The following is a 19,626-nucleotide window of genomic DNA, read 5'->3' as shown; positions in this document are numbered from 1 at the left end:
TCCTGGGGCCTCTGCATCTCCTGCCTGCTGCAGAAAGAAGCCAACAGAGATGATCTTTGAGATGCTGGTACAACCACTGAATAGATGAGGAGACTGAGTTTCAGAGTTACAAAATGTGTCTGAGCTCAGTGTGGCAAGGGTACCTGACCGAAACCTGGAATCTCAGCCCTGAAGCCCATCCTGACTTCCAGAGTTACAAAACCTCAACACAGCTTAAAGATGAGATAGGACTCCCTCCCACAGGCCTGAAATCAAGAGAATTAGAAGAGGAGCACTATCTAGGACCAGCATGATGGATTTGGGGATCATTTTACTCCTGACCCTACCTAGAGAAGTAAATAAGTAAATGTAGCCAGTGCTTCAAGTTTCCTTGGAGCAAAGTCCAAAGAGCAAGGGCTTCTCTTGGGAGCCCTGGGAGGCTGTCTCTAAAAGATTTACCAAAATAAAAGCTAATCTCTGCATGACAAATGCTAGAAGTATTATTCTATTTTCTTAAAATGGTATATATTACTGTTGTCACTCCCCTTTCACAGCTAAGGACACTGAGAAGTTAAAATACCATATTCAAAATCACCTATCAGTCAGGGGCAAGGCTAGGATTTGAACCCAGGCAGTGTCACATCAGTGGTTACACTTTGAACTATGCTTGGGCCATTGCTTCCCCTCTGCCACTGTGGAGTATAGGAGGCAGTTGGTTTTGTTCAACTGAATGTCACATTGCTTTGGCTCCCAGCTGTCTGTGGGACTAACCACCTCATTCTTCCAAGACCTCAACATTGTAAGGCCATGAGTCATGACCCTCCCTCTGCTAAGCATTAACTTTTCCACTTGAGTGGGCATCATATAGTCCAATGGGCTTCCCTTTCTAAGCTTCAGCATGATCCTACTCATGGGCTCGTGCCTAGACCTCACTGGCTAGTTCCAAATGTGGTCTGTCTGTGAGGTCAACAGGGCCTCTCACTGGATTTGATTCTGCTGCCACCTGTAAGCTGTCCAGAAATTATCCCTCCCACACTTCCATACTGGACCCACCCATCTCTCTTCTCATCTGACATAAACTCTTCTCTCCTCTGGTTACAGGAAGAGAACATGTTCTTGAGAGGAAAGAGGAGCCATGCAAAGAATTTTTAACTACAGTGGAATTGGGCAAAATGATTTCTCCACATAATTGTAGCAACTCCATCTAAGTAATCATTTCTAGGTGCCAGGCTGTGTGTTCTGCTGCAGTGTCTATCCATTATGATACCTTCAAGGTCATCCTCGTTTTACAGACAAGAAAACCAAGAGCAATCAACTTGCTTAAGATGACACAATTAATGGGAAACAGTCAGATTTTGAAACTACATCTCTCTTGTTCCAACACCTGAGGGTTTTCCACACACCACAGCACCTCTTTGGAGGCTGTCAGAACATTGGATAATGAAGATATGTACATATAATATATGTAAGGAACCTGGATTCTTGGGCAGTGACCACAGGGAAGCCCCTGAACAGATTTCAGGGCATCATGAAACTCTCTAAAGAGTATTTGTTCTAATATACAAAATATTGCCTCTGAGTTTTTCAGGGGGAGAGAACTCACTATTCTCACAGATTCTCAAGTAAGTTAGTGACCTTTGAAAAAGGTTAGGAATCCCTGCATTCAACACGCATAAAATGGTACCACTAACCAGGGACTGGTGGGTGAGAACTAAGTCATAAAGAAGGTCTTTGGACCTTCAAGGTCCAAAGAGTGAAATGGGCAAATCCAAAAATTCTATGTATCCAACCTGGGAACCGAGGAAGCAGAGGTGGAGTTTGGGAATGATTGACAAGGAGGGATTGAAAATGCAGATCTAAGAAGAAAAGCTCATTCCAGATACAGGCCACCAGGTGGGTGGGTTAGCTGTGGAGGAGGGGAGAGCTGATTATGTCTGGGGACTCTGCACACACAACTGGCTGTGGAAAGGAGTAGAGGGCTGCAGGAGAGGTAATGGTCATACTGTAAAGTCTTAAATTTCCACTAAGCTTCATTTGACTGATAGGAGTCACTTAAAAGAGGAGAATATTAGAGTATGGGCTTAAGAAAATTCAATAAATTCATAATTCAATGATAAAAACCCAGTTGCCAACAACTCTTAATACATTTCCAGAACATATGATTTTAGTTTTGTTTTGAGAACAAAAGGGAGAAGTCAAGTCTCAGCAGAAGCCTTTGACCTCAGACTGGGTGGAGCTACTAAGGAGGAACTTCCTGTAGCTCCAAGCACTAGGTGCAGGGTGTTGCTACAGAAGGTCTTACCCTCTAGGGGATGCTCACTGTAAGCCAGGCTTTGCTAAGCCCTTTCCATGCCTCATTTCACTTATTTCTTCTAGCAAACCTGTTGGGTAGGCACTGTTAGTATCTCCAGTTTGCAGATAAGTAAAGTGAGTCCAGAATGGTTAAGTAATTTGCCCAAGATCATAGGGCTAGGAGGAAGCCCTCTAACCAGGTCTAGTCTCACTCCAAGCCCTTATATTTGCCCCCTGCACACTCCTATTTCCTTGACTAGAAAGGAAAATGTGTAAGTAGTTAGCATGAGCTCCTCCCCTTCTGGGGAAACCCAGCCCGAACCCTTCCAAGGAGGAGTCTCTGATTAGAATCAAAATGTGAATGCATTATCTTTTATTAAAATCCTATTCTCACACATAAAAAAAGTTAGCAAACAAAAAAAATGATAAATTAGTTCCTTATCAGCAGCCACAGAGTCAGATATTACTATTATTCAATTATTTGATTGGTCAAATGCTTCAAGGTCAAAGATGCAGGCACCAAACATCTGATTAACCACAGGAAACCCTCCTCCCTTCTCTGCATCACCTACCTCCTCTGCCGCCACCTCTAATTTTATTAAGATGACTGTTCCTTCCGATGGAAAGGAATTAAGTACTTACAGCCCTGAACAAAACAACTGACTCAAATGCAGAAACTTTGGACCAAGACTGAGGGCATTCTTCGGGACGTTTCCTGTTTTCTGATTAGCTACACCTGCCTCTCACTAGGTTCTGTGAAGGTCAACAGTGCAGTGATTAACCTAAATGCAGTGATTAACCCGAATGAGGTCCCCAGGGTACTGAACAGCCAATTCACCCTCTTCACGGAGCCCTTTCCTTTGCTGGTCACCGACCAGACAGTACACAAGAGCCTTGCAGTTCAGGTCTCCCAAGACTAACTGCCACTTCTGTGCCAGGTGGCCAGCTATGATGTGGAGATGTGACTAACACTTTACCATCAGCTGAATTACAGTAAGAGATTTTCCCTCTATAATGTAGGTGGGCCTCATTCAAACAGTCAAAGACCTTAAGAGTAAAAGCTGATGTTTCCTGGAGAAATTCCACCCAACACCATTAACATAGAAACCCTGCCTGAGTTTCCAGACTGCTGGCCTGCACCACAAATTTCAGACTTGCCAATCCCCACAGAAGCCCATTCCCTTCTCTCTCTCTCTCTCTCTCTCTCTCTCTCTACACACACACACACACACACACACACACACACACACACATACTCACTCACTCACTGATGCATTCTGTTCGTTCTGTTTCTCTGGAGAATCCTGTCTAACCTAACTAATAACAGCAGGAGCCCATGGAAATAATAACACCTACAATGGTAACACATTTTTATGTCCTTTCAAATACACCATATCCTACTGATTCTGATAATCCTAAAGGGAAAAGGACAGGTGTTGGCCAACCTTCCCTGACCGGACTTGGAAATCAGTGAACTCTCCATTTTTTGAGCTATTATCTTTGGAAGAAGTAAGACTTAATCACCAGCTCAGACTTCTTATGTGTAAACTTGTGACTTTAGATGAGATAATATCTAAAGTGTCCTCCAAGTTTAGTGCGACATGAACCTCAGGAGGTGTCCCCAAGTCCCGAGTGGTTAGATTGTGGTGTCTTTCTGAAATGGCTCAAGGAGAAGAAGCGGGTGCTATTTTCAAAGCCTTCCTCAGTAGGTGAAGTGAATCAACCAAGTCTCCAGGATCAGCCGTCCATCTGAACTTGATGTCAGGAGTATTTCACCTTTTTCAGGTTCCAAGGTCAAGTCCTCTTTCTTTTGAGAGATGAACAACCACACATCAATTCATCCACCATTTGCCTAAAATTTCACAGACCTCCTGAAGCCCATCCACATGTGGCTAGCATTAATTCAGTCAGAGCTCCCAGTACTTTCCATGAGTTATCTCATTTAATCTTCACAACAACTCTAAGAGGTAAGTTCTATGATGATCAAGCCTAGTTAAAAAGGGGGAAACCAAGGCACAGAGAGATTCAGTAACTTATCCCAGCTAGGAAGTGACAGAGCTGGAATTCAAATCTGGCAGATAAGAGACACAAAGCAGTTTCCAACATTGGAGGATTAAGGCTAGGCAGTTACTCCTTAAAGACTGGGACTATATTGTATTAATATTGTTATCCACCCCCGGCCCTCAGCTAATGCTTACTAGATAGTAGTTTTTCCATGATTTGAGTGAATTGGACTTTACAAATTCATATAAGTATTATGACCATGGTTGCTTTCATGATTAAGTTAGAGCTTGAATACAAAGTGCTCAATCCCCGGCCTACAGAAAGCACTAAACAAATGAGCTATTAGATGATTTCTCATTATGGCAACAGGGTAGCCCCCTTTTGCATACTGCAGGGTTCCCTGTTGTATAACAGGGTGTGCCCAGTGAGGCAGGGACTGCCCTAATGGAATAATTTCCATGTGGCTCCATTCCAGACCTCAGAGGCTGCCTGGGGCAGCTGGCATGTGGGCAGTGACGTCCTCCCTGGCAGATAGCCTGGCAGCCATGACCATGGGGTAATTTCTACAATAACTAGGGCCCAGAGATGGCTCTGGGAAGGGTAAGCAGGAGATGTCTCATCCCTCAGGACTTGAGAGGGACAGGGGAGGGGAAGGGCACAGAGTCATGTGGACTACCCAGGGGAACCTATTGGAGTAGTGTTTCTGACTTTACGCTTTCCAATCCTGTCTGCTCCAATGCTTTGGAACGATGTTGCCAAACAGGTTCCAGGAGAAAAACATTTGGGCCAAGTGGGAACCATGATACAAAGAAAGGCTGTTTTGTACATTTCTTTAGCAGCTGCTGATAGAGCTGATACACAGGAATGCCCAGGCAGAGGCAGGAGAAGTTCCTGCTCCCCTTTCTGCACCCCATGCCCCACTGGCCTCTGGAGATGCCCTTCCAGGAGAGCAAGTTCTCAAATCAAACCCAGATCCACCAAGGCAACTGCAGTGAGGCCTGCCAATTTGAAAGACTCATGGAAGCTATTCCCTGAAAGCCAACCCTAGGGAGCAATCCCATCCTGGCTGTGCCACCTGCAGGGCTCAGGTGGAGCCAGACACCTAAATGGGCTGCTGCAGTGGTGATCTTGTGTGTGAGCATCCATCTGGGCCAGGTACTTTAAACACGGGAAGTGTCAGCATGCCCATTTGACAGATGAAGAGACTGAGGTTCAGTGGTGTTAACTGACTTGCTCCAAGATCACAGAACTACTAAGTGGCAGAGTCGAGCTTTAGCCCCAAGTCTGCTTCATTTCCCAACCTGTCCTCTTAACTCCAGGACGACCTGCGGCTTTTTCAGTCATTATCAGCTGTGTACCTTTGGGCTACTTCCTATGTCCAGATTTATTCATTAATAAAAATTGCTATCTAATGCCAGGAATAATAGCTACCATATATAGGACTTGTAATCTGCCACACACTCTTCTAAGAGCTTGGTGGATGTCACTTATTAACATTATTCTTATTTCAAGGCATAATAAGGTTAAGTTGCATGTCCAGAGCCACCTGCTATCAAGAAACAAAGCCAGAATTTGAATGTAGGCATTCTGCTTCCTGAGACTCCTAGCCACTCCAGCTTCTGGTGGCATGTTTCTGAGACATAATTTATAGAGAATGAATTAAGGCTGGTTCTTGGCAAATTCACTATCTCCACAGAGGAGTTGAGGTCCAGAAGGCATTTCTAGGCCTGAACGTCCTATAACAAGGGGATTAAAAAGTCCACTGGCAGAGGAAGGATCAAGTGAGAAAGCAAGAAAGAGCCCAGGATGCAAGGGACATTGCTGTATGTTGGGTTACAAGCACAACCTGCAGCGGCTTCCATCAGACAAGCATGATTCAACAGTCACACAAAATAATTCTGAAAGCAAAGAACGAGTCAAAAATCTTGAAAATTAGATCCCATCCCTTCTAAGCAGAAAAGGACGAGCTCCATGTGCCCTGGGCCTAAGATGCTGACATTCCATAAATAATAATCTTGTTAAACAGGATTTTCGCTATTGCCAGCAGTTTTATTCCACTCTCCTCAGACCTCCCTCCTATGCTGTAAGTGGCTTTGACCTCTGGGCTCTTTAGTGAGCTGGTTGTTTGCTGCAAACCTGCAGGAGTGCTGGGAGTCAGGAGTGTTTGTGGGCTGCTGTTTGTCACTGGAGCCTGGGACAGGGACAGAGGGTAGAACTAAAGCAAGAGAGATGTCAAGCACAGGGAAAGCGAGCCATGCATTTTTCTAAGCAGTGGTAAAATGTATTGGACTAAGAATCTCAAGACCCAGGTTCTGTTTATTCCCTGCCTCTTGTGGGCTATGCAACTTTGACCTCCCTTGATCTTTCTGAGTCTCAATACACTCACCTGAAAAAGGGGGTATAAATACCTGTCTTCATCACCACCTGGTGTTGGGAAGATCAATCCTATGAAAAGATTTTATACAATGTAAGGGGTCTGAGAGGGGTGACTTTCACAAAGCATGTCACTATGGGAAGCCATCATAAGGTGGGTGTCTAGCTCAGCCAGGTGCAGTGGTGCATGCCTGTAATCCCAGTGACTTCAGAGGCTAAGGCAGGAGGATCACAAGTTTGAAGCCAGCCCCAGCGATTTAGTGAGGCCCTAAGCAATTTAGAGAGAATTTGCCTCAAAAATTTAAAAAAATCTGAGAATGTGGCTCAGTGGTTGGGCGTTCCTGGGTTAAATTCCTGGTGCCTGTGCCTAAGCCTCCATCATTGCTTTTTGAATGGATGCATGTTTGAAAGGAGAAAGCAGCAACAACACAAATCAGGGAGAGACAGGAAGTAGCTAGGCAGTGAATTCAGACAGTGAGGAAGGATAAGCAAAAAATATAACTTTTTATGTTATTTGCATAAGAAAGAAAGGTAAGGGGAAATTTTTTTTTCTAATTTCTAAGCTTTACTATTAGGATGAAAAAGATGATCAAGGTAACAAACCAGCAAATAGGTAAAATGAAATGACACCTCATCCTGACAGTTAAATATTAGATTTTTAATACTTTACATACACTGTTAGGTTTTTAGTTCCCACTGATAAAATGGCTCAAATGTGATTACCAGAGGAACTGATTCACTCCTAAGCTATGTCACCTCTGAGCCTCTGAGTCACTGCAAGTCCTAAAGGTTTCATTACCCTGTGGCAAGCTCAGCCCAGGAGGGTTGGGTTTTGTTTTTCTTTTCTTTTTATAGAATTCTTTTGTTCTTGGTGCACTTTCTTCCTCCTGCAGACTGGATCCAAATGTCCCCCACACTGAACAACTCTATCAGTGAAGGGGGCGGAAGCATTCACTTGACTCGGTGGTGGTTGTGGTCCAGGTACTGTGCCATCTCCTCATTCATCCTGAGCTCTGCAAATACAGTCTGGAATCTAGTAAAACTCTGCCCTGTCTCTGCCCCAGCTCCCCCATAGGAAAAATGGCGATAAAACAACACCTTCTTCCTAAGAATGAAATGAGGGTTAGGTACTACATGCAGGTGTGTGCGCAGAGTAAGAGCTGAATAAATGGTGGAAGGCCAAGTAATTGTTATTACTTGGGTTGTGCATCCAGCCCATAGTCTCTAGAAGATCAAAAATAACTGCGTAGATCTTCCTATGTGCTTACACTGTACTCATGCCAATCCCTGCACCTTGCTTGCAGTTGGGACTATTACCACTCCGTTTTACAGATAAGGCAAGTGAGGTCCACAGGTGCTGGGCCACAGTGAGTGGGCAGTCTGGACTGGGCTGCTGTGGCTGTCTGTTGCTATCTGTGCTGCCTGCTTAGGTCTTCAATAAGCACATGTGGCTATGTGCATTAACATTAATTAAAACTAATATTATATTTTCAGTCTCTTGGTCACAGTGGCCACCTTTCAGCGATATTCACATGTGGCTAGTGGCTACCACATTGGACAGGGCAGATCTTGACCATTTCCCCCATCATAGGAAGTTCTTTTGAACATGTTGCTCTAATAATCTTCCACATATAGAAAGTGATTGGTGAATAAAGCTTTTTAAAAAGTCTGTTTTATTTTCACCAAACTGACTAGTTGTTTAGACACAATGTGAACCCAGTCTAGACCTCTTTTCCAGACTTACAGCTTCACCCTTTACAGGAGCTTAAAGGTCCTGTATGGCTATCCTCACTAGATTTGTAATCTTTCTATTTCTTTAGCACATAACCGGGGGCACTAATTTTTCATTTGGCAACGTGCAAAGGGAGGCAGACTTCAAGAAGTGGAGGAAGAATAAACATCTACTTTAAGTCTGGACACCTTAAGTACATCACATTATTTATTTTTATAACCTTTAGAGGAAGATCATATCCCCACTGCAGGTTCCATGCCATTAATTAAGACCAAAGCCTATGTCAAGGTCAGAGGTAGGCTGGGGCTCCTCTGACTTTCAGCTTTTGTTGAGATTCAACTCATGGATTTCAACCAGCCTGTGGAAACCTGAAGTCTTAAATATTTAAGATCAGTTTTGTAGTTTGTGGGCATAGAGATCTGGTCTCATATGGTGCCTATGGTCCATGAATCTCTGATCCAAATGAGTAGAAGAGCCATAATCATTCATTCAATAACTTATTATTGATTATTTACTGTATACCAGGCATCAAGCCAGGTGCTAGGGAAAGTGACATGGGCCCTGTTCTCACAAAGCTTATGGTCTAATGGAGAGGGCTGGTGTAAATTCAATAAGCCACAAAGGAGTAGAGGATGTCAGGAGAGAGAGGATGTCAGGGCAACCTGATTTAGGGAAACTGATCTCCCCACAATGTGCTTCTGGGAGGAGCAGGGTGAACTCTGGTTCCAGCCCTGTCCTCAGGAGCCCAGACCAACAAAAAGACCTGGTACTTCAGGAGACCAAGGCTATTTCCCACATGCCTTCAGCTGTGCTATGGTACCCGGCACAACTTTGGTCACATGGACCTCAAAAGGCTGGCTACACTACAGCCATTGTCGCTCAGAGCTAACAAGGCAAGTGTGAGCTGAAAGTCCAAGTCAGTGGAGAGTTGCTAAGAATCTACTGTGCCCACAGTCATTAGGATGGCCATTACAAAACCCAGAAAATAACAAAAGTGTTGTCAAAGATGTGGAGAAATTGGAACTCATGTGCATGCACAGCTGATAAGAATGTAAAATGGTGCTGCAGCTGTGGGAAACAGTAGAGCAGTTCTTCAGGATGTTAGTACATGTCCCAAAGAACTGAAAGCAGGGACACAGGTACTTGTACCATTGTTTGTAGTAGAATTATTTGTTAGAGCTAAAAGATAGAAGCAACCCAAAGCACCCGTCAGCAGATGAATGGATAAACCAAATGTGCTATATACTTATGATGGAATATTATTCAGCCTTAAAAATGGAGAATATTCCGAGAGATACTTCTACATGAATGAACCTTGAAGGCATTATGCTCAGTGAAATAAGTCTGGCACAAAAGGTCAAATACTGTTTGATTTCACTTATAAGAAGTGCTTAGAGTAGTCAAATTCATAGGGATAAAAAGAATGGTCACTGCCAGAGGTTAGGGATAATGGGAATGGGCAGTTATTATTTAATAGGTACAGAAACAATTTCAGTTTTACAAGATGAAGCGTTCTGTTAGTGAATGGATGGTGTTGTTGATGGTTGAAATTTTGTATGCTTTAAGATGGTTAAGATTATAAATGCTATGTGTCTTTTACCACAGCTAAAAACAAAGAACCCACTATGTGCCTAATTGAGAGGCCATGGTGCACTCTTATCAATAAATCAGACATGGGCTCTGCCTTCAAGATGCCTGTGCAGCCACAACCAAAGGGCTTCCCACTTATTTTGAAATCTAAGCCTGGGCCACCCCTCAGAAAGGTCCCTTAGGGTTCTGTATGATCCCCAGCAGTGGGAAAGGAATGAGTATAAAAGGAGCATCTGTCATGTAACAATTATGTGTCAGGCTCTATGGTAAGAGCTTTAGATATTGTCTCTCTATTGATCCTTACATTGTTTCTTTTTTTAATATTTAATTTTAGTTATAGGTGGACACAATGTCTTTATTTTACTTTATGTGGTGCTGAGAATGGAACCCAGTGCCTCATGCACGCCAGGTGGCTGCTCTACTTCTGAGCCACAACCACAGCCCCGTCCTTACATTATTTCTATGAATTATACCCTATTCCCCTCACTTGATAGATGAGGAAATGAAGGTTCAGAAATACAGTTGCCCAGTGACAATTTCCTTAGTAATAAAACCAGAAATGAAATTTAACCTGCCTATTCCTAAGGTCATCGTTTTCCATCTATTGTGTTGATCATAGAAAAAAGGAGTCTCTTCGTGTGGGATGTTAGGTCAATTAGCAGATTAAAGATGCAAAGAGCCAGGACAGTGGTGCAAACCTGTAATCCCAGTAGCTTGGGAGACTGAGGCGGGAGGCTGAGGCAGGAGGATCACAAGTTCAAAGCCAGCCTCAGTAATTTAGCAACGCCCTAAGCAATTCAGTGAGACCCTGTCTCTAAGTAAAATATTAAAAAGGGCTGGAGATGTGGCTCAATGGTAAAGTAACCCTGAGCTCAATCCCTGGTACCAAAAAAAAAAAAACAGAGCAAAGAACAGGTCAAATCCTTGAACTGGGAGATGGACTGAGTTCTAGTCCCTCAGAAGCTCATCCTGTGCACTAGACACATCTGGAATACCTGCTTGTCCTGGGCTTCCATGTCCTTTAACCACAGCTGATTGGACCAGGTATGAACATCTGATCAAAATAGAGTCAACTAGAGTCTGTCTCTCAAAGACCTCAATGAGGAGACACTAACATTGTAGTTAGGGTCGAGTCAGGATCAAGTCACCTGGTGGTGACCCAAAGCCCACACAAGAGGCCTCAGTAAGGTAGCCAATGTGCAGAAAGGTAATGGCTGCCATGTGCAGAGAAAAACTGAGGCCTGAGGCTACACAGTCTCTGGGAGAGAGGGAGAGAGTACTAATGACTCCTTGTCAGACATGGTGATGTCCCCTGTGAGGCCCAGGATTTGGATTCTGAGAGATTTCTCTCTAACTTTAGGAAAACTCCCAAGATTTTCTTGAACAAGCTTGAGTGGGTATCTGTCCCTTGTCATTAAACAATTCCAGACCATGACACCTTCCGTCCTGGGTCCAACAGTGGCATAGAGAGAGGAGGATCTTCTATGTATGAGACCCTCATCTTAGCTTGACCTTTGGGAAGACAGAAAATTGGTTTTCAAATTTCACTGTCAAATTCTAAGCCTTTCTTCTATCTCCAGATGGCCTCCTTCCCTCCTGTCTCAGATGGCTAAAGGCCCCATGTTAACCTCTTACAGTGTCGCCCACCTGACTGAGAGGAGGCCAGGCAGTGTGAGGAAGGAGGGCCTGCTCAGTCTGCCTAATATGGTTTTCTTATTGATTTAAATCAATCAGCTTCTTCCTTAGTTACTTTCCTTTATTAGTTCCTTCTGATTCCAGCCCAAGAATGACCTCCCTCTTCCCTGGGAAACATTTGTCTCAACTTGTAAACTTTCTAAGTTGTCTCCCTGACTATTTCTCATCAGTTACTCATATATCACTGCCTGGGGGCTCCCCAGTGGTTGACAAGTCCAGTGCAAGCCATGGCCATACCAGGCCCCATGGTCAACCTCATCACAGAGGAACGTGGCCTCTGGACTTTCTATGCTGTTCCCAAACATGGAAGGTTCTTTTCCCCATTCTTTATGTCTAGTTTTCACTCATCCTTTATGACCAAGTCAAATGACACTTTCTTCACAAAGCTCTTCACTCTTCCATCTAATTTTAAATTATAATCTTGGCATGTCTATTCTCCTAATTCATCCAAGAGTTCTAACTAGTTGGTCTTCTGGATCTAGAATCATGTCATGAGTATTTTTCAAGCCTTGGTTTCCTTTCATACTGAAATAACTGTTATCAAATAAATTTAGGGCAATTTAGGGATTCCCATGTGTAAAGTCACATGTATCTTCATTTGATCCTCAAACAACTCTGGGAGATAGGAGGTCTTATTAAAAAACACTGAAGCTGGAGATTGTATCTGGTAGCAAGAGGCAGCAACTAGAATCCTCATGCAGGCATCCCAGCCTCCAAAGCTCAGAGTCTTTGCATTCTAATGCCCAATAAGATGTTAGCTGATAAGGCTTATGGTACCAGATGTCCCATAGTTATTTCTTAGTGAGAACTGTGTTCAAAGTACACCCCTGTCCAACAGAACAGCTGTTGAATGGAAATCACACAGTGGGTAAGGTAACTAGTGTCATATCATGGCATTATAAGTAGTGTGTATATTATAGACCATCGAATGCTTCACATAGGAATTTTCAACACATTTTTCTCGCTGGAAACAAGAATGCAAAGTGTCTAAGACACTAGTTTGCTCCCGGATAGCAGGTGCTGGGAACTGGTTGTGTTCAGGGTTCAGGAATGTGTGAAGTGGCTCTTTGCCAAGTCTCATCTCATAAAGCACCTGAGAGAACAGTAAGTGTAATTCTGGCTGAATGAGGAGCTTGGCTAGCTTCCCATGGTCCCTTTCACAACTAAGAATCAATGACTTTATTACACCAAGATGTCTCCAATCTCCAGCCAGCTCTTTGCTTTCAAGGGCAATACTGAAAATATATATATAACATCAATGATGTGTCAGGGTTGCAGAAATTATAAAAACACCATGCCTCGTGACAGGGCCAGATCCTAGGGGGATGGAAAAACTCATCAATAATCAGAAAAGAAACATAAAACCAGAAAAATGTCAACATTTCTGGCTGAGAACATGAAGGTAAAATATGTTGTGGAGGAGGAAGGGGAAACAAGGTATATTAATCAATTTCGAAAAGGCTATTGGGCCTTTGTAAATGGCCGAGAGTCTCAGAATGTGCCTTTGGGAAGTGTACCTTTGAGAGTTTCCAAGCTTCGACAGGGTGGGGCCGCTGTCCTTTAGCGGTGAGTCTCCAAGCCCTGTTCTCCCGGAAGTGACCAGAATGACTCAGTAGATGAAACACTTTTGCCTTCCTGAGTGTTTTGTCAATACAATACGCTGGTCCTACTAAAGTACCTGCATGCCAAGGTTCTCATTTGAACTGTGGAAATTTTCTGGACTAGTTCCTTGAGGTGTCCGGGTAACCAAATTTCTATGTGGGTAATTCACTGAGAGCCTTCACAGACCACAGTGAACGAAATCCATGAGCTCTTTCTCCCATTATACTCCAACAGTTCTCGATGGAATCTGGCAGCTTTTGTGCTTATATAAAAGTTTTTCCCAAAAAGTATTCAGGATTTTGAATATTCCCAACACAGAATTTTAAAATGTCCAAGGTGATAGATCTGCCAATTATCCTGATCTGAACATTACACATTATATGCATGTACTGAAATGTTGCACTGAACCCCACTAATACGTAATTATTGTGTGTCACACCCCCCCCCAAAAAAAACACATTCAAAACCAATTTTTTTTTTAAATAGGGAATAAGAATATATATATGGTTTGTTTGTTTTCTCTCAGTGTTAATGTCCTTAAGTGGAAAAAAAAATCAACTGTACAATTTCAAATAATAAAATGGTTCTTGCTAAAAATATGCAAGTCTCAGGGCTGGGGATGTAAGCTTAGTGCTGGAACACTTGTCTAGCATGAGTGAGGCCCTGGGTTCAATTCCAAGTACCACAAATAAATTACTTAGTTAATTTAATTAAAAATAGAGAAGTGATAAGTCTTTATTGGATAAATCACAGCCTTTGAGGATCTCTATAGAATTATTCCCTTTCAGGTAAGCCATTACTGACCCATATATTTTGGTGCTGGGGATTGAACTTGGGGGTGCTTTGCCACCAAGCTATGTCCCAACCTTTTTTCTTTACTTTTCTAAGACAGAATCTTACTAAGTTGCTTGAGGCCATGCTTAGTCTCCAACTTGAGATCCTCCTGCCTCAGCCTCCTGAGTTGCACTCACATCACCCGGCTTGCCCCATTTTTTGAAAGAAGAAAAAAGGATTCTCAGGAAGGTAAAGTGGTTTACTGAAGACTACAAAGTTTGACACACTAATTAGAAGGAGGATACAGAAATATCTAGGCTTGCGCTCCCAAAACATGTCCAAGTAAAGCCAATCATGGTAGTGCACACCTGTAATCCCAGTGGCTCAGGAGGCTGAGGAAGGAGGATTGCAAGTTCAAAGCCAGCCTCAGCAATTTAGTGAGGACCTCAACAACTTAGTGAGACCCTGTCTCAAAATAAAAGATAAAAAGAGCTGGGGATGCTCAGTGGTAAAGCATCCCTGGGTTTGATTCCTGGTATTTAAAAACAAAAAAGTCCAAATGAAATAATAAGAATCTCAAAAAATAAGTAATAACCTAACACTTGGTGGCCATTTAGACAGTAGCAGCAGTCATCTCTCCAAGAAAAGATCTGCAGGAGGCTAGAAGCAAGAGAAAATGCTGGCAGATGGAATAGACAGAATGAGGAAACTGCTACAGTAGCAACCACCACTTTCTCCAGGAAATGAACATTGTTTATGAATGTAATGTTGCCACATGCCGCCACATCATGAATGCACAACAATATAAAGTATACAAGAAAGTTCCTCTGGACCAACTGTTCAAGAGATTTGACACAGAACAAGGAGGAGTCAAAGGGGAAATGGAAGTTCATGGCAATATCCACTCACACAAAACCACAGACAACAGAGTCAGTCCTTCAGCAAGGCAAACATTCACAAAAATGGCACTTCACGGACATCCACTGCTGTATTATTGCTAGCAGGTGGCAGTGACTGGAAGAATTTGCATGTCTATAGCACAAGACTGAGAAATATTTAAATCAATCAGTCAGCAGGTAGTAATTGTGGAAGACAGAAAGCGTAGGGAGGGTGGGGTGGGAACATATAATCCCTTTTGGATTGTTCATTTGCTTTATTTTTACATGCATTAGTTTTTACTTAAAAATGATTTTATGCCCAGTCAGTAATGATATTTTAGCCAACAACAGACTGTATATAGGATGGTGTTCCCATAAGATAATCTTGCGTAGTGACATCATAACTGTGTTCATAGCTGAGTGGTGACACATTTCTCAGAATATGTCCCCATTGTTAATCGATGTGTGAGTTTTTTTCTCTGATTGTTTTAAGAGTAGCTTGAAAATATGATGTCCTTTTACCCTAATGCTTCAGACACTCTCTCTATATATATCTATATCTATATCTATATCTATATCTATATCTATATATATGTAAGTTTGTATTTCTGTATGAATATGTGTATGTGATATGTATAACAAAGTGAACATGGGAGAGAGAATAAAGACAATGTAGTAAAATTTTGACATGTTAGGAATCTGCAGGATTCATAGAAACCAGGAATCTTTGTTCCAGTTTTTCCTCTTTCTCTATGTATATGTGTATAAACCTTTTGTAACTTTTCTGTAAGTCTGAAATCATAGAAAAATAATACAATGCAAAAATTTTTAAAAGGTTCAAAAATATTGTATTATTTAAGTTTAAAAATTTTTTAAACCTCTCATGTCTTGGAAAATAGTAATGTCTTAGAGTTGATAGAGGTCCCAGAAGCCTGTGTAGTCTACTTCCTGCTGGATTTGGCTTTGTAGCTCAGCTACCTATGTGGAACTCAAGAGAGAAAGGCCACCTCTGGCTCATAGGCCTTCTGGCCTTAAGATCAGAGCTGATTCATTGACCTGGTGCATGGACAAGGAAGTTAAAAAAAAAAAAACCAAAAAACAGAGAAGCCTGGTGGCTTCCATAATCTACTTGGGCCCCACTAAATACCAATGACAGTTGCACAACAGAGATTGCAGTAGCCCCCAAATCCTCCTGGCTCATACCAGACCTTGAGCAACTCAACAGTCAGCCTCAGATGAGCCTGAACACAAAAGACTGGGGTCAATTCCAAATCAGTTGGTTGTCAGTACAGCACATTCCCAGTTGCAGTGTAGCTACAGTCTCTGCTATGGTTTGGACAGGTGTCCCCCCAAAAGCACATGTTATAGGTTTGTTTTCTGTGGTGCAATTGGGAAAAGGTAGAAACTTTAAGAGGTAAGCCCTAGTAAGAGGTTTTAGATCTTTGGTGGTATGTGCTTAAAGAGATTGTTGGGGCCCTGGATGTGTCTGTCTGTCTGTCTGTCTCTCTCTCTCTCTCTCTCTCTCTCTCTCTCTCTCTCTTGTTCTTCCCCATGATGTAAGCAGGTTTGCTCTGCCATCTGCCCCAACCATGATGTACTCTCTGACACCATCGTTAAAGGTCTACAAGTAATAGATCTGCTCAGTCATTGACTGGACCCTCCAAAACTGTAAGTCTAAATAAATCTGATCTCTTCATAAGTTGATCATCTAGGGTTAGTTGTTAAAGTAACAGAAAAATGACTAACACAGCCCCTCAGTGTCTACACAAGTACTAACACACCTTTTGACTGTGCTTCCTGTCATCTTATGGTCTGAGAAGAGCTGCTTACTGCTCGGATCTGTCTGCTTTATGTACTCAAGAGGCAAAATGTTTACACATTTCAGTTAACACATGGACTTTCTTTGGTGACACACTGATATTCTCTTAGAGCTTCTATATCTTCCAAACTACACGCTACCCCACTCCACACCACAATGCACATCTGGCTTTGCTCTAAGTTCCCAGTGATAAACATTATCATGATATAATGTAAGTATCCTCAGAACTATTAAGACTTAATATTACTTAATTTTATACAATGCTCAAAGTTGGGAGGGGCACAACTGGGAAGGATTTGCTATCACCAGTATTGCAAGCCACTGGGGAAGATTGAAAGCAAGAAAAATGCCATATTCATTGCTATAACCCCTCCAGCACCTAAGGAACATCTCCCATGTCTTGCTGAGAGCTTATGTTCAATACATGGAATCCATCCCCTCTATTCCATAGCTGAGAAATTTGAGATCCAGCTGTTAAATCTGGGTTAACTAAGGTCATCATATACTTAGCTAAAGTCAGCTGTAGTCCAGATGTTCCTACACTGAGTTCAATGTTCTTTCATGTGTCAGATTGCTTGTTAGATGAATGAATGAATGATTTACCATTCCATGTGTACAACCAAAAGATACCAGAAAAGACATTAAAGTTAAATAATCTAGCAAATGCAATTGTTTGGATAGACTATATTCTCCCATTTGTTTTCCATTTTCCACTACGTGTTTTTATGTTCAGAGCCTTAGACATAGGTTTAGTCATTTAAAAATTTTAACTAAGACATATACATTTGACAAATCAGATTTCAATAACGTTAGTTCTAACTCCTTTATAATCTATATCGTTTGCTTTAAACAATGACATCACCAGATTGAGCCCAATATATTTTTACATGTCTTTACATGCCAATGGTGAAGGATGCAAACACTCCATGTTATAGCCCTAGTATGTAACTGCATCAAGGAAAAAAAAAAAAGATTTGAAAATAACTAATATATGCAAATGAACTCTGACATAACATGATTACAAGATATTCACTAGCCAGATGTTTAAACCACATCCTAGTTTAAGAATACAAATTTTGACCAGGTACAGTGTTACACATGTGTAATCCCAGCTCCCCAGAAGGCTGAAGCAATATGATCTCAAGTTCAAGACAGCCTGGGCAACTCAGTCACATACTATCTCAAAATAAAATTTAAATTTAAAAAGGCCTGGGGATGTAGCTCAGTGGTAGATTGATTGCCTAACAAGTGCAAGAACCTGGCTTCAGTCTCCTGTCCAAGGAGAAGGAGGAGGAGGAAGAGGAGAAGGAGGCGGAGGAGAAGGAGGAGGAGGAGGAGGAGGCGGAGGAGGAGGAGGAGGAGGAGAAGGAGTTGTCGTCTTCAGATCTTTCATTTTCTTGCTCATCCTGAGAATTAGAGGTTTAAGAAGAAAACTAGGGATAAAAAATGGAAACAAGAACCGAGAAAGGGATCCATTATGCAGAAATTATAAGAGAGAAGTAGGCAAGCTCCTGGAGGAAGAGGAAAATGGTAGAGGAGCAGTCAGGAAATGTGCCTATCAAAGCTCCCACTCTCTCTGCCTCATCCCTGACTCCTGCCAAGAAGTGAGCTGGCAATCTTATCATGACCAAACAGAAATGGGCAAACAGAAAAAGTGTAAAGCCCCCAAACCCAGATTTAGACACATCTCTCCAGCGAAAGCCAAAAAATCACACTGCCTGGGGGCAGGCCATCATACCAGCCACACCCAACCCCCTTCACTGCCATCACTATTAAATGTTACAGAAAAATATGCTTGGAAGTACAATGGGCCTTTTTAAGATGATCTAGCCTAAACTTTCCTCTCTGGTATTGCAGAAGAAAAACTCAGAGAAATGAAGTCACTTGCCCAAGGTCATTCAACAAGATAGAACCAGATCCCCAAGCCACCTACGTGCTGTTCAAAGCTCCTGCTCTAAGCAGTTTAAAAGCTTCAGAACCTGTGAAAACACCCCAACCACTTAGAAATGGAGAACAAGTACAAAGAGGCACAAAATAAGGCAAAAACAAACTAATTCAAAAAGTTAACTTCACCTAACCCACCAGAAGCCCAGTGACAATAAAAATAGCATGGGGCTGCTTAATAGAGTAATGATTCCTCCAACAGTTTATTTAATGGCTTCTTTTTCCTATTTATCCCTTTCTCCAAGGCAGAGAAAATTGAAAAATGCATGCAAGACTATTGAAACTCTCACTTTGAACCAACGCAGACTTTACTGACACCTGAAGTTAAGGGATTAGCAAGTAAGCATTTTCTCCCAAGGGTTTACCGAAATCACACTATTAAAACTAAGATATCAGGTCATTCAATGAGCTTCAAAGCCCTGGGGAAAAATCTATAAAACCTTCACAGCAGACAGTCCTCTCCCCTGACCTGCCCAGGCTGTGCTTTCTCAGCCAACTAAAGGCGGACTTTTAAAAGTATGTGACCCAGGCACAGGGCTTCAGAAAGAGAAGAAAACTTTTCCTTACCCTTAAAAATTACGGAAACGATGGGATCCGGCTTCCCAAATTTCGTTTTAGGGATGTTACTGGCAGATTCCACGATCACCCGGAGCATGGCTCTTGCTTGGGAGAAAGTAAGTTTCAGCGAACGAAGTTAGGAAGGCGCGGCGCTGAAGCTCCGGCCCCTCCACCGGGGACAGAATTTGTCTCCCAGAGGGAAGGGAGGGTTTCTCCCAGAGAAGAGCGAAGGGGGAAAGGCGAATGGGTGGACCTCTGACGGAATATTTACTGAAGGCTGTGTGTGTAAACTGATACCCACGCTCCCCGGGTCTGCGCAGTGCCGCAGGCACCGACTTACGAATTCAGAAAATGTGGAAGTGAAATGGACAAAAACCTCAATGAAA

The 19,626-nt window shown here is 42.5% G+C and overlaps 1 protein-coding gene across 2 annotated transcripts in view; it reads right to left on the bottom strand.

Annotated features, from left to right (window-relative positions):
- Positions 1-19,424, bottom strand: part of Myof (myoferlin) — a 149,932-nt gene extending 130,508 nt beyond the window's left edge. For both annotated transcript variants that reach the window (XM_027939890.2, XM_071611084.1), the window contains exon 1: positions 19,250-19,424. In XM_027939890.2, the coding sequence (XP_027795691.2) occupies positions 19,250-19,337 (88 nt within the window). In that variant the 5' untranslated portion in view covers positions 19,338-19,424. The remainder of the gene's footprint in view (positions 1-19,249) is intronic.
- Positions 19,425-19,626: the final 202 nt, after the last annotated feature.

This window comes from Marmota flaviventris, chromosome 4 (assembly GCF_047511675.1).
Source record: "Marmota flaviventris isolate mMarFla1 chromosome 4, mMarFla1.hap1, whole genome shotgun sequence".
NCBI lineage: Eukaryota > Metazoa > Chordata > Mammalia > Rodentia > Sciuridae > Marmota > Marmota flaviventris.
Note: the sequence above shows the minus strand (reverse complement) of the source record. Positions and strands in the feature narration are given on the sequence as shown.